This window comes from Dendrobates tinctorius, unplaced genomic scaffold, assembly GCF_039654945.1.
Source record: "Dendrobates tinctorius isolate UK_male_01 unplaced genomic scaffold, ASM3965494v1 ptg000270l, whole genome shotgun sequence".
NCBI lineage: Eukaryota > Metazoa > Chordata > Amphibia > Anura > Dendrobatidae > Dendrobates > Dendrobates tinctorius.
In genome coordinates, this window is record NW_027361937.1 from 1,441,071 (window position 1) to 1,463,248 (window position 22,178).

General features: G+C 42.5%; 2 protein-coding genes across 5 annotated transcripts in view; one reads left to right on the top strand and one right to left on the bottom strand.

Moving 5' to 3' along the window:
- Positions 1–4,508, top strand: part of SNX21 (sorting nexin family member 21) — a 151,381-nt gene extending 146,873 nt beyond the window's left edge. For all 4 annotated transcript variants that reach the window (XM_073559329.1, XM_073559328.1, XM_073559330.1 and 1 more), the window contains one exon: positions 902–4,508. In XM_073559329.1, the coding sequence (XP_073415430.1) occupies positions 902–1,591 (690 nt within the window). In that variant the 3' untranslated portion in view covers positions 1,592–4,508. The remainder of the gene's footprint in view (positions 1–901) is intronic.
- Positions 2,081–22,151, bottom strand: ACOT8 (acyl-CoA thioesterase 8). Its single transcript, XM_073559332.1, has 6 exons — positions 21,897–22,151; positions 20,074–20,210; positions 15,089–15,314; positions 8,817–8,974; positions 4,094–4,285; positions 2,081–2,346 (listed from the first exon to the last, which is right to left on the bottom strand). The coding sequence occupies exons 1-6, from the start codon at positions 22,016–22,018 to the stop codon at positions 2,228–2,230; spliced, it is 954 nt and encodes a 317-aa protein (XP_073415433.1). The 5' UTR covers positions 22,019–22,151; the 3' UTR covers positions 2,081–2,227.
- Positions 22,152–22,178: the final 27 nt, after the last annotated feature.

The following is a 22,178-nucleotide window of genomic DNA, read 5'->3' on the forward strand; positions in this document are numbered from 1 at the left end:
GACTTACTGTCTCCATCAGTTGGAGCAGCACCCTGCCTGCCACATTCACTACATTCAAACTCCCCCAGGCTGCAGTCATGCTTGGAGGTCTCAGTGGTTAGGACACCAACAATCTCACGTTGATCACATTCTCTGTGCTTATGTGACAAATTAAATTAGTGGGAAAACGTCTGACGTAGAATTGGTCAACTTTAGCCCTCATTCAGCCAGCTGTTTTTCATGTCCATGTTCTATCCATATGCAGATTATAATCTATGGAACGCTTCACATGTTTGATTTTGCAGACTCTTTTTAGACATGTCTGTTTTTGGATCAAAATTGCCCATATAAGTGTGTGCTTGGAAAAATCTGACAGCTCAAAGATACCAGCCTTGTGCAGTCTGTTTTTAACATTGAAATGGATATTTCCAATGTTCTTATTTTTATTTTTTGCATTTGAAAATCTGGATTTTTTTTTTTTAGCCTACAAGAAAAATCAGACGTTTGAAAGAGGCCTCAATCACATAGGACTCCAGTAAAGACGCTTCCATCATCTGAGTACTCAATAAATCACAATAGCTAGAAGCAGCATCCAAATCAGAAAGACTGTTTAGAAAAAGCCTTGGGCCATGTTCACACTTAGTATTTGACATCCGTATTTAAGCTAAAATCAGGAGTGGCACAACCGGATTAAAAATAGAAACCTGTGACCACTTCTGTATTTTTCACCAATTCTGGCTTACAAATGTAGAGGTAAAACAGTGAATGTGTGAACGTGGTCTTAGAGCTGCATTCTAGTAGCAGAAGCACAGGTTTTCATTACGATACAGCTCTGCAGCTTGTTGGAAATGAATTATATTTTAGCTTCTTAGTACTAAACCTAAGTACCGAGTTTACTTTTCTATTTTCTTTTTTCTTCTAGCTGTACACAATTTACCTTCTGCATTCCGGGCAATATGACCCTTCTCCAGCCTTTATCACTTGCCGATACTCAGATCTTGAACGTTTGAGAAAAAGCCTGCGCTCAAACTATCCCGATGAGATGACTTCAGTCTCCTTCCCTCACAAGCGCTTGCACAAGAACTTCACAGCTGAGACCATAGCAAAACGTAGCCGTGCCTTTGAACAGTTCCTGTGTTATGTGTCGTCTGTGCCCACTCTGAGACAGTCTCCAGAATTCCTGGGATTCTTTTATTTACACGACATGCAAAAGGCGCAGCATCTTGCATGCACAGGCTTATATCAACTGGCATTACCCCTATGGATGAACTGTTGGAGGCTACAGGAGAAGCTTTGTCCAATGGGTCCTTCTACTCACAGACTACTTGTTCTTGCCGGACTGGTGGTTTGCCACCAAGAGATGGATTCACTAGCAGATGCACAAGCATTCAGTGAGCGAGCGGTTGTGCTTTTTCGGGATGCACAAGAGCAGAACTTGCCTTTTTTCATTTCTTTCCTGCAAGCTCATATACAGTTATCATGGAGAGTTGGAGTGGACAAGAGAAGCTCTGAGGCTGCCCTACTGCGGCTGCATGAGGCTGGACACACCACTCACAACGCTCCCACACTGAAAGAGATGCTCATCAGAGAGACAAATCATATGACTACGTAAGGTGGCCATATTGATTCAGGCTGCTCATTGATGGGAAAGGACAAAGGCGGAACAACTGAAAATGAACAGCTTTAGCCAAAAGTGGCAAATATTTTGCACTAAATGCCATTTCAGGCTTCATAGAACTATTTTGGATATTCAAGGTGAACTTGTACAAATTCTATCACATTTATGGGAAGTCTAAAAGGACAAGTTGGGTTATGCCCTCCTATATATTTTTCATTGTGCCTTAACCCTCGTAAAAATGGCCACATTTTCTGGCCAAGTGTGCAATGCACAGCACAATGACCAAATCATCTTTGGGCAAGTGCAGACCAGAAATTGGTCAGTGGGGAAAAGGGAAGTCGGCAGCTCCTGCATTTGTCCGTATATATAGCATTTTGTGGACATAAGTGTTTTTTTTTTTTTTTTTTTATACGGTCAACGAAACCCTAGCCTTATGGATCAAGGGCATTTTACATGGGAGAAAGAAGTCAGACTCACAAGGTCTTCAATAATTAGAACAATTTTATTAAAATATTTGTTATTTACAATTAGAGGAGAAGATCCATCTGAAGATCTAGACAACATGTCAGGAATGCATTATTATATCATTGCAAGAATTAGACTGTCTTATTCTGCAGAACTGCCGTGTGTTCAGAGTTTACTAGTCGGAGGATTCTGCCTTACACGAAAGACACCCTCTTGTGCACATGTGACAGCCAGCACTCCATCTCTTCTCCAAAGGCGTCCATGCACCAGTCCCCGGCAGTTGCCTGTTACAAGAGACATGGAAATTAGAACAGTACTGTACACTTTATACTATAGTCTGTTATGGCATTAGAGAATAATCCATATGTGTTTCTGTGAACGGGGTCAGCCATTGCATATTCCTGTAAAGGAGCTTTGGTACATTGGAAGTAACGAAAATCTGAGAATCTGCCTAGCAAATTTAACAGGATCCTTTGAAAAGTTTTTTTATTTTATTTTTTTTATTATAAATAGACACAAACCTTCCGAAAGCCTTAGCCAATCATCCCCTAAAGTGCAAACGCAGCACCTAACAATCTTGCCCCTTCCTGTTTGTAATACTTCCAATATTTGGTGCAATTAGACGCAATTATATGGCTGCATTAACACTTGGCATGTGTTTTTTTTAAAGCCGAAAAATATACTGCAGATGTGTGCCATGTAGTCACAGGAAATATATAATATGTCAAGGGTTTTCTATGCATTGTGGATTTCAGATGTCAAATGTGATGGTTCCACCGTGTAAATCTAGTACTTTTTCTTTTTACTGCAAAATTACCGTTGCAAAATTTAGGGTGTGTTTTTATTTAGCTTAAGTGATACCTGCTTTCAGATAAATTCAACTAAGTGCACATTGGGCCTGTGCTGTGATGTGTTTACTAACCTAAAATAACATCTCTATAGTTCTCAATTGGTAAAGGTGTATGTTCTTAAAGAAGTTGTCTGTTTCTCATACCCCACACTTGGTCCCAATAAAATAAAGCATACACTCTCCTCCCGTGCCGATGCTGTTGACTTAGTGTTGGTGTGCTCTCGTGCGGTTGTTGTGACACGTAATCCCGCTGGCGTCACTGTCACCAACTTCATGTAAATTAAACATAAAGAGGAAGCCCAGGCTGCAGGTGATCTGACTTCCTCTTCATGTTCAATTTGTCAGAAAGCGGGGACAGTGACGCCGTGCACCACGTCATGCAACCGCACGAGCCCCGGGAGCGAGAGTGCCAACACCGTGGGAATAGAACCGGCATGGGAGGCGAGTATAAGCTTTTTTATTTTATTGGGACCAAGTGTGGGGTATGAGAAGGGGTTGCCTAAGTAGTAGGCAACCCCTTTAAGGATTACATTGGGCTGGTATCTGTGTATTATTAAACTTTATAGAAGTGCTAGCTGCTGTGCTTCCCTACAGATAGCAGGCTTCCATAAATTAATATAAGCCCAGCGATATCTATGTGGAGGAGGAGGGTTTGGGCTAGCAATAGCTCCCTGCTGGACCGATACCTAGGCATCCATCCAGACTGTGTGTGGCCACTGATGGGTGCATATGCTCAGGAGCTTTATGCCTGACTGTGGCCAGTACTGCAGTGTGCACATAGCCTTACTTAGTCCAATTTGGTACAAAACAGGAGGTTCCAAAGCTGCAGAAGTGGATAACCACTATTCTGATGCCACAATAGTGAAGGATTCCTATAGGGGGAAATTATAAGAGAAGCAGTAATCCTAGGATAATATATACACCATGGCCCAGATTCATTAAGACTGGTATCGTCTTGAACAGTGGTCTTATTGAAGGAAGTGTTGGTAAGATGTTCCAAATTTTATTAAAAGGCCATGCCTCAATGAATTTGGCACATCATTAAACCCCCGTGCACGACTGTTAGAAAAGTTTGTTTTACATCACTTTTAGTTATGACCATTGCTTGGGTGTATTGTCCAGGCCCTGTCAGGTGCTGCTTGAGGCTTTTTTTTTTTTGTATTCTCCATTACTACACTCACCTGCCCAGTGGCTTTCACATTCATAAAGCATCCATTCATCTGCCCTGAATGGAGCATGGAACCACATGGAGTGGTCAAGTGAGGCCATAAATTTCATTTGAAGCTGAAGATGAGGAAGCATCGCGGTTCCCAGGAAAGAATAGTCTGAAATATAGGCAGCTACGCAGCAGTGCAATCTCATGTCACCCGGACCTAAGAAGCAGGGCGGGGGAGGTTCAAGGGAAAGGGGAAAAAAAAGGCAATGTGTTACTATAATGTATGGAAGTGTATTTATGATTTAATTGTGTAGTTTTATATTCCCAGCAATTAAGTACATTGCTTTTTACTGCAATTGCATAATTATATAGACCATGGATAATGAATTTTTATAAGCAATCTAAAACCAACATTTTATAAATAAAACAGATGGACAGTCCTGTTTGTGATCGACTGAATTAACTCCACGCCTTTCTCAGTCTCATAAATGCTAGAGAAGGAAGGGAAGGTTCATTAATGGAGCACTCTGGCAAAACTGGGCAGCTTGCAGTCGCTTTTCACCCCATCCAATAACAGCTGCATGCGATCAGTACTGCAGTCAGTCCTAGCTGCGCCTGCTACCAAAGCTGGGGTCATAAATGGTAGAGAGTAGGTTAAGGACAGCTGGGTCCTCTCACAAATAAGATACCTGGCCGACTTTATTATACTGGGGCATCGGAAATGACATGCTTACTTTGCAGTGCGGGAGAAAGGAAGTGGGACCGGACGTCTGCATAGAACTAAATCTTAGTCAGTGCTGATATAGAATGGCGGAAGAGCGCAGAGCAACAGCAGGCAGAATGCCTATACGCGGGATTTCCGACCGCACACCTGACTCAGGTGGAAAAATGTAATATAATAAAGAGGAGGCATTGTTATCTTCTGGGCAGCGTGCACCCCATAGCCTGGAAAATCAAACAAAGTGAAGAGTTTTTTACAGAACAAGGCATGCAGGTATAACTAGTTTCAGCTGTTTACAACCTGTATGTCCCCAGTAAGGCCAAGATCACACTACCGTGTGTGATGCGAGAAACTCGCACGAGTCTCTCGCATCAACACAGATCACTGCCACCAGCACTGCATGGATTTCTATGCAGCCGCAGCTCCAGTCCTGAGTGCCAGGTGTTTACGAGAGACTCATGTGAGTTTCTTGCATCACACACGGTAGTGTGATCCCGGCCTAATAGCTCAAATTGGGTGACAGATTCCCTTTCAGGTGTTAGCAGTGAACTGCACTTAAGGCCATACTCACATGTTCAGTATTTTACATCAGTAGGCCAAAACCAGGAGTGGAACAATCAGGAAAAATATAAGGCCGGGTGCCCATGAACCGGAACTAACAGCACTTTGGACGCAGAGCATGTTCGCTGTGTACAAAGCGCTGCCGTCTATTGAATGAATCCGCGTGTGATCACTGAACTGTACAAATTCACCGACCGCATCCAATACGTTCTATAGGGGAAATTTCTCTTGCTGTGGTCTTGAAAGACATGCTGCAGGTGTCTGTTGACACATAGTGGACATGGGATTTCTAGAAATCCTTCCACTATGCTGCCACAGCTGGCCACTGCAGGTTTGGCGTTTCATAAATACACAGCGTCAAACCCACAATTATTGATTGTGGGCACGTACCCTAATAGAAACACGTCACCACTTCTGTATTTCTCACCCAGTCCTGGTTTTGGCTTACAGATACTGTGGTAAAATACTGACCAAATACTGAACAGTGTGCACATGGCCTAATAGAAACACATCACCACTTCTGTATTTCTCACCCACTCCTGGTTTTGGCTTACAGATACTGTGGTAAAATACTGACCAAATACTGAATGTGTGCACATGGCCTAATAGAAACACGTCCCCACTTCTGTATTTCTCACCCACTCCTGGTTTTGGCTTACAGATACTGTGGTAAAATACTGACCAAATACTGAATGTGTGCACATGGCCTAATAGAAACACGTCACCACTTCTGGATTTATCACCCACTCCTGGTTTTGGCTTACACATACTGAGGTAAAATACTGACCAAATACTGAATGTGTGCACATGGCCTAATAGAAACACGTCACCACTTCTGGATTTATCACCCACTCCTGGTTTTGGCTTACACATACTGAGGTAAAATACTGACCAAATACTGAATGTGTGCACATGGCCTAATAGAAACACGTCACCACTTCTGTATTTATCACACACTCCTGGTTTTGGCTTACAAATACTGAGGTAAAATACTGACCAAATACTGAATGTGTGCACATGGCCTAATAGAAACACGTCCCCACTTCTGTATTTCTCACCCACTCCTGGTTTTGGCTTACAGATACTGTGGTAAAATACTGACCAAATACTGAATGTGTGCACATGGCCTAATAGAAACACGTCACCACTTCTGGATTTATCACCCACTCCTGGTTTTGGCTTACACATACTGAGGTAAAATACTGACCAAATACTGAATGTGTGCACATGGCCTAATAGAAACACGTCCCCACTTCTGTATTTCTCACCCACTCCTGGTTTTGGCTTACAGATACTGTGGTAAAATACTGACCAAATACTGAATGTGTGCACATGGCCTAATAGAAACACGTCACCACTTCTGGATTTATCACACACTCCTGGTTTTGGCTTACAAATACTGAGGTAAAATACTGACCAAATACTGAATGTGTGCACATGGCCTAATAGAAACACGTCACCACTTCTGTATTTATCACCCACTCCTGGTTTTGGCTTACAAATACTGAGGTAAAATACTGACCAAATACTGAACGTGTGCACATGGCCTAATAGAAACACGTCACCACTTCTGTATTTATCACCCACTCCTGGTTTTGGCTTACAAATACTGAGGTATAAAACTCAAATACTAAACGTGTGAATGTGGTCTAACTGTTGGTGGTGGCCACAGATGGTGGCTGTGCAACTGTCTGAGCTGCTTCATATGCAGGGACGTGACATAGGATGCACCAATACATACTACCCAAAAATCATCTCTCGTGACTAGAGGGCAACACTCCACAAAAGTGAAAACCATGATGATCCTATGGCAAGTTAGTCACCTAGGGATCAGGGTGTATCCAACATTTTTACTAAAACCAATTCTTTGACTATGAATATTAAAAACATGCATGTATATTCTAAAAAGGTACCTCAAACCAAAACAGAAGGGGTATACAGCTCAATAATGCATATCCCAGTACATACAGTAAAACAATGCTATAGGTATAAAGTTAGAGCTGATGGGTGTCCTCGATCCAATTAATGAAACTCTGGGAGGGGCACCAAATAATTAGTTATTTGTAAATTTGCATCCCTAAAGTTGATCATAAGTTAAATCAGTTACGGCTTATCCCTATACTTATTTAACATATCCCTCCCCCTCACCCCAACGCACGTTTCGCCTTGCTTCTTCCTCACATGCCCCCATGAAGAAGCAAGGCGGTGAGGGGGAAACAGCGTGGATTCACTCCTTTATTGGCCAGCATTTTGCATGAGCAGATAGCATGTTCACACCAAATTGATTTTGATATCTGGCTGGTCCCTTATACAACACATGGTAGCATTGTCTGTGAAGTATAATGGTGTATTTGCACTGGATCTAGAGAACAAATTTTTAGAGTCAGGGTAGGGGCTTTTGTTATGGTATTGGGGATTTGCTTGCATGAACTGATTAGACAATCACTATTGATGGTTTAAGGTGTATATGTATTATATAGCAACAAATTATCAACTGATTCTTCTATGTATGAACTATATATTAATCACTTAGAGCTTATCCCGATAGTTAATTTATGATGAATTTTAGGGATGCAAATTATTTATTTGGTGCCCCTCCCTGTTTCTCATTAATTGGATCTAGGGCACCCATAGGCTCTACTTGGATACCTGTATTAATTAAGAGCATTTACAAATTTGATTGCCTGTAAGCATTGTTTTACTATATGTAGCGGGATATCCATTATTGAGCTGTATACCTCTTCTAATTTGGTTTGAGGCACCTTTTTAGAATTCATGTATGTTTTTAATATTTATAGTCAAAGAACTTGTTTTATTAATAAGGTTGGATAAACACAGATCCCTATGTGACTAAATTGCCATAGGATCATCATGGGTTTTCACCAATACATACTATGTTAGTAAGTGGTGAAAAGGTATTGTCCTGGAATTCACTAACGATGACTTATTAATTTGGAAATGAGAACAATCGTTATGGCCTTCATTCAAAAAAAGTGCCCCACCGGTCTATGGGTTGTGCATTACACTAATGTACCCACCCCAGAAAGTGACAGCATACACTTATTAACCGCAATGTTTGAGATTTTTTTTTTTCATACATTTTTTGGTCCCCAACAATAACTAGGGTACTTCACAGTGAAGTTTTCAAAATAGAAGATTTTAGTGATGTGCCATGTTATGCTGGAAAACCTATAAAGGTACACTGTTAGGTTATAGAGCTGAGACCAATACCATTATCCACCTACTGCAAAAACCAAACCTGACTGGTACTAGAGTGATTACTTACCATGAGCAATGCTCTAAGGTCAAAGTTCACTTGTGACAGGTTGCCATTGTCCCACATGTGCAGAAGAGCTTATAATTACGTTAGAACAAAAAGCATAAAGGTCTTACTATAAGAAAATCTATTCACTTCATATATACATTCTAGTTTCATGTATACATACACGAGCCTTACTGGCATTACCTATTAATCCTTTTGCTCGCACCCAAAACATCTGCCGTGGTTCCTGCGGCATACGATGGTACATGTCAGGTGGGTTAACTGGTTTGATCTCAATAGGAAGATCTTGTGCCAATATTTTATTGAGTCCCAACCTGTGCTTCTCCACCAGAGAGGGATCCCTAAGGAAAAAGGACATTAGACCACTTGCACTATATTTATGCCCTTGCGTCTTTAAACTTTGCTTCTAAAAATGAAAGAGTAACTTTCAAGAATATGCTATTCTGTGTGCACATGATGAACACCATTTCTGACCATGACTTGTTTCCTGCATTGGCAATAGTTTTTTAAACTACATGCAGTCTCTGTTTGCATTAACTCTGAGCTGATGGGTGATCTCTCCCATACAGAACGCAGCACACAGGGAGTGCACTTCAGTCCTTAACATACAGAGCCTTGTCAGGAAACTACACGACTAAACTGTCTAGATGTGACCAACGCTCTAGAAGAGGCAACAGAATTGTTGAGTACCCAGAAAGATTGTGCTGAGCTCTGTTTCCTCACTCCTCCTCCTTCCATAGAGTGTAATGGGCTGTGTCACATGTCACCACACTGAGCTGGAAATCCGCATTAGGGCTCATTCACACATCCTGATATTTCCAGTACCGGAGAGATCACTGTCCGTAGTTGTAATACTTGTGCCACATGTACCAGCGCCTGGAAAGCAGATGTACTATTTGCGCTGTTCCCTGGTGCAGAGAGCAGAAGACTGCTCATCATTCTCCCCTGCTCGCGCTGCGATCAGCGCAGCAGGGGACATTAACAGTTGTATTCAATTGATAATAGCCAGAGCAGGCAGCGGTGCCATAAGTGAGAGAAAACAAAAGTGTGGGTTCCTCTGTATTTTTTGATAACCAGTCACAGAAGACTGACAGCTGGGGGCTGCAACCCCCCCCCCTCTTTCTTGACTAAAAATAGTAGCCCAGATAAGGAACCTCTATTAGATGCGTTTTGCCTGGCTCTTCCAACTTTACCTCTGGCGGTGGCAAATGGCGTTCATAGTTGTGGGGTTGATGTCACCTTTGTATTGTCAGGTGACATCAAGCCCACCGCTCAGTAATGAAGAGGCGTCTATAAGATACCCATCCATTACTAATCCTATAGTTATATGGTAAATAAAGACACAGCCAGTATAAAGTCTCTTATTTGAAATAAAAACAAAACACTTTTCCATTATCCCTCACCTATCCGTCGTTTTGTTCCATGCCGTAATCCATGTCTGAGGATAAATAGTTTTCAACCTAGATGGTGCCAAGATGCGACTGTCCAGGCTGACACATCAGTGAGCAGCGGTTACAGGGGCTAGTTTGAGAAAGGTCTGTACCCACGACCGAAATGTTGCCGCATGGGCTATTAAAGACCACTTTAACTTTGGACATGGTGTGCTGTGACTGTCTCAACTTCTGAATTTACCCTATAAATTAGGTATAATTCAGAGACACGCTGAAGCACTCTGACAACCTGGGAGTGGAAGGCAGGATATTTCCCCCATTCCATCTGATACAGGCTCAACGTCTGCTTCCCATTTGGATATGGTAGCTAGAAGGAAGATAGAGTGCACATAGGGTCTTATCTGAGATAAAGGGAATATTCCTGAGAGATAATACAAATTCACTCACCTATTATGGTTGTGTGAGGCACAACCACTGCACTTAGCATTGGCGGCTGCTGCAAGCCCCGATGTGATGATCCTTTGCTAGGTGAAGAGAATGGGGCATCAGACTGCGCTGCTCGCATGTCAGGATATATAAACAGCTCTGGCAAAAATTGATTCCACTTTCAAATGTTCAGTTTGTCTGATTTCTCTCTTTATAGGTGTAAATTGTTCTTTTAGTCTATAAACTTCAGACAAGATGTCTCCGAATTTACAAGCAATAAATTTTGTATTTTTTTCTGACAAAGAAAAATGGTCAAAATAAAAAAAAAAAAGGCAGTGCTTTCAGAACTCAAATAATGCAAAGAAAACAAGTTCATAATCATGTAGAAACAACAATACTAATGTTTCATCTCAGGAAGAGTTCAGAAATCAACATTTTGTGGAATATCCATGATTTTTTATCACAGCTTTCATGCGTCTTGGCATGCTTTCCCCCAGTCTGTCACACTGCTTCTGACGCAAAAATGTAAGCAGTTCTTCTTTGTTTGATGGCTTGTGACTATCCATCTTCCTCTTGATTACATTCCAGAGGTATTCAATGGGGTTCAGGTCTGGAGATTGGGCTGCCCATGACAGGGTTTTGATGTGGTGGTCTCTTAATGTTTTGCCAAAGCTGTATATCATGAAATAACAAAACAACTGATTTGGATGAGTCCATGGGGATTTATAGGGTTCAGCTTGTGAATCCAGAAGATCTTTTGTGTTAAGAGTCTGGACTCTATTAGGGTTATCAAGGGGGACATGGTCAATAGGGATCACCCTGAAGGAAATTCTTTTGTTGTGCTATCGAATAATGCCTGGAAAGGCCATGCTGTTAAAATCCTTTTACATTATACCTGTGCGAGTTTATTCTTTTATGTAGCTGTTACATTGTCCTGCCCACATAACTTCTTACACTTGCATATAATAACAGATGACAAAACTGGAGTGGAAAGTCTAATGGTATTTGATTTGAAACTCATCTGAATTTCTGCTGTCTGATGAAAAACTTTTTGCATCATGAATGATACTGGAGCAACAATGGCATCTCAGGATGCCACATCTATAGGAGCCTGGTCTGAGTGATTGAAGTCCTCTTTTTTTTTTTCCCTTAGCCGGCTTGGAGCCAACATTTTTTTTGTCGGGGCCCTTCGGAAAGTTATCAGGGAATTGTTGGGAAGAAGCTTGCTCAATATGGGATCATTAAGAAGTATGCCCCGATGTTTTTTTCAGAACCAGACAAAATCTCTTGTTCTGGGCTGAAAAAGTGGTAATAAAATTGAAGTTGAACTTAGTATCAGATGCTGATTTTTTTTTTTGTTGTTGTATTAAAGACCTTCTGTCCGTTCTATTTTTTTGCTTTCAGAGAAGGCTATGGATCAATTTTTTGGGGTATCTTTCAAGAAATCTGTGTGATAAAACTTTTGATTGGTTAATGAAATCTATGTCCATACAACAGTTCCTTTTGATTCTTTTGTATTGGTTGAACAGAATATTTTTCAGCCAATTGCTGTAGTGTCCACTTTGATAATGGACATAACTGTTCGCATCCACAGGTTTGAAGTAGGTTCTTGTGTGAATTTTTATATTGTCATGAAAGAAAGCGAGGTCAAGGAAGTCAACTGTGTCAGGGTTTACTACGGGGGTGAAACCCAAACCCCAGGTGTTATCTTTAATGCTCCTGAGGAAGGACCCCACATCATCGTTTGAATTATAAATAAAAAATAAATAATCTATGTAACGTTTGTAAATTATATTGGGTGCATGTATACTGCTGTATATGAAGATGGACTCGAAGATGGCCATGAACAAATTTGCATAAGTTGGTGCCACCTTTGAGACCATCGCGGTCCCAAGTATCTGATGGTATAGGACATCTTGAAAGGTAAAAAAATTGAGTATGAACTGCATGCTTTCATACAAAAAAAAAAATCTTTTTGTATGGGTGTCAACCGTGGATCAACGTCTATGAACGTTTTAAAACCGAGCAGACCCAAATCACATGAGATGCTGGAACAGAGGGCAGATACATCCATGGAAATGAAAAAAAAAGTGTTCTTCCATGGGATGTCTTCTTAAGCCGGATTAGATGACTGGAGTCCCTCAAGTAACTGTGTAGTTGGTCTACATGTGTGTGCATCACTACATCCACATAATTTGCAAGGTTTGATGTCAAGGACCCAATCTCTGAAATGATGGGTCTCCCAGGGGGTCTTTTAGCATCCTTGTGGATTTTGGGGAGGTGATATAAAAAAGGCAATTGGGGGATTGACAACTCGTAAACTTTTCTCTGATTTATTCAGAATTTTCATGATGCAAAAACTTTTTCATCAGAAACTCAGATGCCTTTCAGATCAAATACCATTGACTTGCCACTCCAGATCATTTTGACCCCACGGGGTGAGATCTTGCATGGAGCCCCAGATTGAGGTAGATTTTCAGTGGTCTTGTAGGTCTTCCATTTTCTTTTTGCTCCCACAGTTGATTTCATCAAACCAAGCTGCTTGCCCATTGCTGATTCAGTCTTCCTAGCCTGGTGCAGGACTAAAATTTTGTTTCTGGTGTCCTTCGACAGCTCTTTGGTCTTCACCATAGTGGAGTTTGGAGTGTGAGTGTTTGAGGTTGTGGACAGGTGTCTTTTGAACTTATCAGTATAAACAGGTGCCATTACTACAAGTAATGAGTGGAGGACAGAGGAGCCTCTTAAAGAAGAAGTTATAGGTCTGTGAGAGCCAGAAATCTTGCATGTTTTTAGGTGACCAAATACTTATTTTCCACCATAATTTGCAAAATAAATCTTGCCAAATCAGACAAGGGGATTTTCTGGATTTGTTTGCTCATTATGACTCTCATAGTTGTGGTCTACCTGTGATGTCAATTACAGGCCTCCCATCTTTTTAAGTGGGAGAACTTGCACAATTGGTGGCTGACTACATACCCCACTGTATATCAGGAATTTAGATAGCTAGGATACCAGTGAATGTTTATATGTGCTGGATACTGATCCGCTTGTAACGTTTGCAGATGTAATTGTATAATACAATTCTCTCAAAAGTTTGTTTAATTTGTAATGTACAAGCATGGTGAAGCTGCAAGAACTGATTTAACCCCTTAGTGACGGAGCCACATTTTTGAAATCTAACCAGTGCCAATATATATGGTAATAACTCTGGAACACTTCAACAAATCCCAGTGATTTTGAAATTGTTTTTTCATGACACATTGTACTTTATGATAATGGTAAATTTAGGTCAATATGTTTTGTTTTTATTTATAAAAAAAAATCAAAAATTTGAGAAAAATGTTAAAAAATTAGCAATTTTCAAACTTTGATTATCCCTTTAATCCAGATTGTCATACCACACAAAAACATTCATAAATAACATTTTCCACATGCCTGCTTTACATCAGCACCATTTGTAAAATGTTATTTTATTTTGTTAGCATTTTAGGAGGTTTAAAAATGTAGCAGTAATTTTTCATTTTATCAAGGAAATTTACAAAGTTTTTTTTTTTTTTTGTAAGGGACCTATCCAGGTTTGAAGTTACTTTTGGGGGTCCTATGTATTGGAAAACCCCAAAAAGTTATACCATTTTAAAAACATCACCCCCTGACATATTGAAAACTGCTTTCAGGTCGTTTATTAACCCTTCAGGTGATTTTCAGGAATTAATGAAAACTGGCATGACAAATGAAAATGTGTATTTTTACCACCTAAACGCCGCTAACTTCTGCACAGGTTACGACAGCCGTGAGACTCTAAGGCCGCTATTTGGTCGTGAATTGCCATGGCAAACATCAGGACCACACAATCATGATCTCAGGGTGCCAATGGGGATTATGAGGAAGCCCCCACACTCTGTTAACCATTTATATGATGTCACTTGACAGCAGCATCTGATGCAGCAAGTTGTCAGCTATAGTGGACAGCCGACAGCTACAAGATTGTCACCTATATGGGGATGCTATTCTCTTATCTCACGTCAGTTAAGACGTATTGGCGGTTATTAAGGGGTTAAAAAATAAAACCTGTGCGTTATGTTAAATTCCAAAAGTAATTGTTCATAACTCAAATACTTCCTTATGGAGAATATATATCTATGTTTCTTTAGGAATATATGCCCTTATTCAATTCAGGAAAAAAGGAGAGTTCACTTAGAGTTCCTGCTTGAAAGACTTGTGCTTTTTGAACTCCTACAAAAAAAACCTCAGTGTCCACACAGCCTGATGAGGAGGGAGAATCTGGTTACTTTAAAGAGGTTATTTGGCTGCAGGAAATTCTCCCGTTGGTCTTGTAAATGTGTTCTGTAGCAATACCGTACCTGTGCATATGATTGCTGCAGCCAATGGTTTCAGTAGTCGTGTTTTGTCAGTCCCAAGAGCCACCCATGGCAGAAGCCTGACACCATATGCTTCAAAGAGGTGGGTACTACAGGACTACGAGATTTAGTGCTGTGCCGACTCCAGTCCCAGGATCTGTGGTGGTCCTGGTAATACTACTCCCACTGATCAGAAAGTGATGGCATATCGCCTTAGAAGATCAATTCAATGTTTTAAAGAACTGTTAATGACTTAAAAACAAACAAAGCCATAACTTACTTTAAATATTTGTATATAAGCTCCTCCCGGGTGAGCAGCTCTTCAGGGAAAGGGACGGTTGGCATAGTGAACTGATGCTGTAGGGGGCTCTCTTGAGCACGCTGGAAGGACGCCTGACAGGTGAGGATCGGTACTCCATGCTGGATTGCCTTAACTGACCGTACACTGAAACTTCGCCCATCTCGTGTCCGATCCACTTGGTACAACACTGGAACCTTGGGGTCCCCTAGTGGTGGACATAAGTAACAGTTATTGTAGGGGAGAAGACCGGGCTCAGGCAGCTATATAATATACTGGTAAATTATTAGGAAAAAGATGGCTCTACAACAATTTAGGACAGCGAGTTCTTATGGAGATCTAATGGACAGCTGTGTATGGCATATATGGAAAGAGGACAGCTAGCTGAAAATGGCTCAGTGACTCGTGTGAGCAGAGCAGAACCTTGCACTGCGAGGTGAGCTGAGCTGCAGGCCCAAGCACACTCACAAGGGTGTCATTGCTACGTCAGTCTGCTGTTGGGTCCCCACTAGAGTTGAGCGACTTTGGTCGGATCGGGTTTCGTGAAACCCGAATGAAACAAAATAAGTTTCAGATGAAACTCGTCCGACTAGAGCAAAACAAAGTCGGAGTTTCGTCCGAAACCCGACCCCAATGCAAGTCAATGGGAAATAAAAGTCGGACGAAACTCCGACTTTGTTTTGCTCTAGTCGGATGAGTTTCATCTGAAACTTATTTTGTTTCATTCGGGTTTCACGAAACCCGATCCGACCAAAGTCGCTCAACTCTAGTCCCCACAATCGGCCAGTGTAATCTCCCTTTAACACTTTCACTGGAGGTATAATTTCCTGACTTCTGTCAATACATTCAAAACAAACACAAATTTAGCACAAAAAAAACAACCCACATAAAATCCATGTTTTTGACTAAAAGTCTTGACAGAAGCAAAGTGCACAACACCCATCCCAAATAGAGATCACACACACACACAACTTATGCCTTTGTGTATATGTACATGTTCCATTCCTTGGCCTACATGGCAGCGAACAACTTGGTTGACAAAGTTTCCTTTTTTGGCCAACGTCAGACAACCGTATTTTTGGTCCAAGTGCTGGCCGAGAAAAAACAGACGGCACATGGACAGCACTCAGACCAATGTAATACATCGGGGCAGTGCAGGTGACTTTTCACTGAATGAATCTGCACGTGAAAAAAAACACAACATGGAATAGTTTCTCCCGTGTGTTGGATGCGACACCCCTTCAAATTAATGGGTGCACAAAAAAATAAAATCTGAGGTCTTACAAGTCACGCTTTTTTACGGACACATTGCAATCTAAGGTAGAAAGTATGCCACTTTCTGTAATAAATTATAGTAAATTTGCCAGGCAATGGGGGGTCCTGTTCCTTCCACTAAGCTCCCCCAACGTCACCCCAAAATGTACAGTGAGGGAAAAAATAAAGTGCTCTATAATGTGTAGTTTTTTTGGGTGCGGTGGGAAGGGGAATAATACACTCCCCTTAATGTGTCAGACAACATTGCCTCGGTCACTGCTGAAATGGTTTAATGTTCGGACCCTGACTGTAGTCTGTTAAAGAATTAAAAAAAAACAAACAAACCACACACTGTTCTCAACTTCCTCGATGCCACCGGTCAGTCTCCGCCACTGAGCCTGGAGTTGGGCACTGACGATGGGACCGACTTCACGCAACAGTACAGCAGCCAATTTGTGACCTCAGCAGCTATGAAAGGGGGAAAAAAAAAAAAAAAAGTCAGTACTGGGAGAGCAGCTGAGCTCACAAGTTGGCTGCCACCTTGTTGGCGTGACGTCAGCTCCACAGCCATACACCAGGAGCATTGGCGGAGACTCATGGTGGCACTGGGGAAGGAGAGTACGGTAGTTTATTATCCGATCACAAAATACAGCAGGTGCAGAACATTGAGAGAGACAGGTAGTGTGGCGAGCACTCTTGCCTGGAGAGTTGTGAGATGCTGGTGGTGGGATAGCAAGGCCCGTAGTAGAGAAATGTTCAATCACCACACACTCTTGATAGATGCTTGTGAAAATTTTATTGTATAGATGCAGCAAAAACACAATTCAGGTGCAGGGATAGAGGAAATGGTGAGGCGACAAGAACATAACGTTTCGACCCTCACCGGGTCTTATTCATATAGTCGCAGTTGGCAAGGATCACTGAACGGTATAAAGATTATTCTGATTGCAAAGGACACCTGGATCCAGGGTGGATCCAGGGTAGGTCCGGCGCACTGGCGCCTTGGATTGTAGGCTGCAAAAGCCACTATGCTCCATCTATACAATAACATTTTCACAAGCATCTATCAAGAGTGTGTGGTGATTGAACATTAAGAGGGAACAGCCCCTTTAAAGGATAAGTGCTAATATTCCCAATGTGACATCACACACTTTCTTGTCAGTAAAAGAGTTTAAAGTGGACCTATCACATGCCATAAATAGGTCATTTTTAGGCCAATGCCACATGGTGTCACGACATGATTTTCGGCCAATTGTCACACCTACCAAAGACTTCAATGTAACCACATGCCATGGCGACTTGTTTGAGAATTATTTGCAATTTGGCCTTTTTTTAGTAGCAAACTCACAGCTCTAATAGTTGCCCAAGAGCAAGTTACAGACAGGTTGCACAACTTGTCAGTGAATTCCTGCTGTGTGTCACTGTGTAGCCTCAGTTCCCTAGTGAGTGCTAGGATTAAGGATGGTTGTTCCGAAACGCATCAGTATCGCTGGGGCTAGATAATTCTTTCTTCGCTAGCAGCTGCAGACATTCAGAAGTTAGTCTAACGATTAGTTCACATATTGGGAATATGGTGCAGATTTAAAGCAGGAATATGCTGCAGCCATCTGCAATACAATAAGCAAAGTGGATGAGTTGTAACTGAATCTCAGTATGTAGCACATTCTTTTTTTTACATGGACTTTACCTATTTCAGTGGAGACCCTAAATCTGCAGTTTATAAATGATCTGGCATTGTTCTGTTGCGCTTTTTCATAATTGCAACAAAAACAGATGTAAAAATCCATAAAAAAGAGCAGAAATTATGCACGGATTTTTGTAGTAATGCTGCAGATTTCAATTTAGAAACCTGCATGTAAAAAACTCCTACCATGCATGCAATGTGTGAACGCAGCCTTAGCGTGAAATTGCAAATAGCTGACCTATTGGACTTAACTACTGTACTTCGTGCATACAACAATTAGGAACTCCAGATCAGGGGCCGTACAGCATCCACAGGATCCCTGTGGAGAGTATCAGCAGATACATGGTGCCCTAACATGACATTCGTGACATTCTGACAAACCCCTTTACAATGGATTAGATGCTAAAAAGTGACAGGCAAGGGGAGACGTGTCACTGGGCTCGGGCTGATTCGGACCATTTCTTAGAAGCAAGTAGCGGCCTGTCAAATTAGAGGACGGTGGAAAAAGAAGTCAGAGGAGAGTTGCTCAAGCCTGAGAAAGGTCTACACTTGAGACCGAAACGTCGCCACATGGGCTATTAAAAACTTTTTTCTAAAAATTTCACATGGTGTGCTGCCTCTATCTTTTTTGATTTTCGATAGATACACACACATTGATGATATCGCAGGAAAATGTAAAATATACACTTTAGTACTTTTCTACTTCTTTAAACGATCACAAAGAACCTCTTAAAGTGTGTGCACTGGGGGGGAATTCTTAAGCCTGCAGACTTATCGGTTTGGACATGACAACCCCTTTAAAACACTAAATTGTGTTCTACTTTAAGTAGAATGTTTTATATATTCAACATTTTTTTCAACAGGGGCGGCGCTGTAAACAGCAATTTGGACTGGCTTTTTTACATTTATTTCTTTTTTTCTTGCTTTTTAAATTTACGTTGTTTTCTATTTATTTCACACACTGAGCCCAACCCCTGAAGGGCTTAAAGGGAACCTGTCACCTCTTTTTTCGAATATGAGCTGCTGGCACCAACACCAAGGGCTTATCTACAGCATTCTGTAATGATGTAGGTAAGCCACTGATGAAACCTGAAAGAGAAGAAAAACAAGTAAGATTATACTCACCCTGGCGTCCGGTCCAGTCCGGTTCGGGTCCGATGGGTGTCGCGGTCCGGTCCGGCGCCTCCCATCTTCTAACGGTGACGTCTTCTTCTTTCCTTCCCGGAGAGGTCCGGCGCCTGCGCACTGCAGTATTCCGATCTGCCCTCAACAGGGCAGAGCAGTGCGCCTGCGCAGGAGCCACGACAGGAAGGACATAAAAGGACAGCATTGTATGAAGATGGGAGGCGCCGGACCGGACCGCCACCCCCCCCCCCCCCCCGGTGAGTATAATCTAACTCTTTTTCTTATCTTTCAGGTTACATCGGGGGATTATCAACAGCGTTACAAAATGCTGTAGATAAGCCCCTGATGTCGGTGCCGGCAGCTCATATTCGAAAAAAGGGGTGACAGATTCCCTTTAAAACACCTTTAAAATGGGAGTACTTTAACACATTAATGCATTCCTTTTATTGCAGATTTCCCTTCTATCTGGGGCTTGAATACTAGCCCCAGTTACAGGGGAAATTCATCTTTCTGCCTACATAGCAAAGCTGACAGGTTTTTCCACAGGACCCAACTATCAAATAATCACCTGCTCTGGAGGAGAAAGTGCTGCCAGTGCTTCCTTATCTGTATACACAGCACTTGTTCAGCACTGTATATAAAGCAATCAAAAACAGAAATGGTTGTAAGCCATGTCTGCCTAGTCTATGGGGAGTACAGCTGTGTCTGATAGCTGCTTACTCTGAAGCTGCTTGCACCGCAATTTAGATTATCAGTGAAGAGTAAAGTGCAATTTGCTTGGAATTTCAAAGTCCACGGGAGCCTGGAGCTGGCTAAACCTAACACAAAACGGGCTAACTGCTATATAAAGCTCTGTGATGAAAAAAATCTCATATTAATGTCAATAAAATGGGATATACATTACCTGCTCGTACAAAGTAGCAGTGAAGAGAATGGACATACTCTACGTCACTCACAGAAGTAGCAGCTGCCACCAGCGCTTGCCCAACAATCTGACCACCAAACAGCCTCTGCGTGGTAGGAACCCAGTGATGAGAACCTCTGCAAAACAACAAAACAAGTGTTCACACATTATAGGTCGTTTTGGTACCGCAGATGAAAGACGTCTGCCCGATCTGTCACAGTGGTTCTTCCTGGATGTTGGACCAGGCGCATTTTTATACTATCAAGTTTATTTATTTTACTCATTTATATAGTGCCATTAATTCCACAGCACTTTACAGACATTATCATCACTGTCCCCAATGGAGCTCACAAGCAAAATTTCCTATCAGTATGTCTTTGGAATGTGGGAGGAAACTGGAGAACCCGGAGGAAACCCAAGCAAACAGGGGGAGAACATACAAACTCCTTCCAGATGGTGTCCTTGGTGGGATTTGGACCCAGTGCTGCAAGCCTGCAGTGCTAACCACTGAGCCACCGTGCTGCCCAAGTTCATATCTTGGTTTACGTTAACTAAATCAAGTTTCCATGAAGTTTCCATTAATTGGTTTACTTTGGTTCACTTTCCTTTCCGACACTACACACTCCCAATCCCAGTGCTTTGGAAACACGTGTATAAAACACATACTAAAAGCGGAGCCAGGCATATAAGGCCATTTGTAAGGCCGCTTTTCCTAAAAGATATTCCCAAGATTGTAAGTTATTAAAGTTCCACAAGGACCCCCACCAATACTGAGAACAGGGCTCTATATAGAGTGAAGGTGCATATGCTTGACCTCTGCTCCAGTCATTGTCTATGGAACTATTGCAGGAAACAGTACAGTGCTTCAGATCAGCTCCCCATTTTTGAGTAAATTGGTGGCTTATCAGTTGGACTCCAGACATCTGTAGGTTATCCCCGTCCAGAACTTACTTGATTGGGACTAATCCTCAAACTCGAATTTTGGCACATGAAGCTTAGTAAATCAGTCCCGCTGTATGAAACCAACCCCAAAGAATAAGTCATTAAAGGGGCAGTCTCACCATAAATGGGTGGCTCCTGCGCAGGCGCACTGCCCTGTTGAGGGCAGAGCAGAGTACTGCAGTACGCAGGCGCTGGGAAAGATCAGAGAGGTCCGGCGCCTCAACAGGGCAGTGCGCCTGCGCAGGAGCCACGACAGGCAGCAAAGAAGAGGACGTCACCGTTAGAAGATGGGAGGCGCCGGACCGTGACATCCATCGGACCCAGACCGGACCAGGACTGCCCCCCGGTGAGTATAATCTAACTCATTTTTCTTACCTTTGAGGTTACATCGGGGCCTTATCTACAGCATTACAGAATGCCCCTGATGTCGGTGCCGGCAGCTGATACTTGAAAAAATGGGGTGACAGATTCCCTTTAAAGTAAAAAAATATAAACGGGGCCATGGCAGTGCAAGCTGTAAAGAGCTAACAGTGCAGGGAGCAGCCGCCTGCGGCACACATGTACTGCTGCTCTGCTCTAGATGTGATTGGCTGCAGCGGTCACACAATGCTCCCTGAAGAGGTGGCGGGCTGTCATTTATGAAGAATGGCGCCCCCCTCAGCTGTCTTCCATCCGGGCACTATGGCTCGTTCCTCTCCTCACACTAATGCTAGGCAGCCCGGCCACCTGCCTGCACCAGGTCACTTCCATGAGGTCAGATGTCAGCACACACAGAGCCTCCTATCTTATGTGCTGCTCTGGAACTACAAGCCCCAGCATGCCGTGCGGTATCACCCCAGCTACAGACACCGGTTCCCCAGCGCCGCCACAGTATGAGGCACCTGAATAAGTCTTTGTCTAATGGCTCCAAATTCAGCACGCTGGTGACCAGCACGCTCCTCAGATCCTTTGGCCCCTTCTCTTCAGGCTCCAGCAAATCCTCCGGCTGCAGCGAGGCGGCCATCTTCCTGGTCACGTGACTGCAGGGTCATATGACGGACTTCGGCCGACAGCTCACAACAAGTACAAATTCCCATCTGCTCGCTAGCCAAGCAACGACCGGAAATGACGAGATAAATATCACAATCTGCGCGTGGCTGTTGGGTAAGACCCGCCCATAGTGT

Excerpts from the sequence above, each read along its gene's own strand:
- ACOT8 (XM_073559332.1), bottom strand. The coding sequence starts at position 22,018 with ATGGCCGCCTCGCTGCAGCCGGAGGATTTGCTGGAGCCTGAAGAGAAG. Across the intron at positions 8,975-15,088 it reads CTTATATACAAATATTTAAA|GGATCCCTCTCTGGTGGAGA; the intron begins GTAAGTTATGGC and ends CTTTTTCCTTAG. Across the intron at positions 4,286-8,816 it reads GCGAGCAAAAGGATTAATAG|GTCCGGGTGACATGAGATTG; the intron begins GTAATGCCAGTA and ends CCTGCTTCTTAG.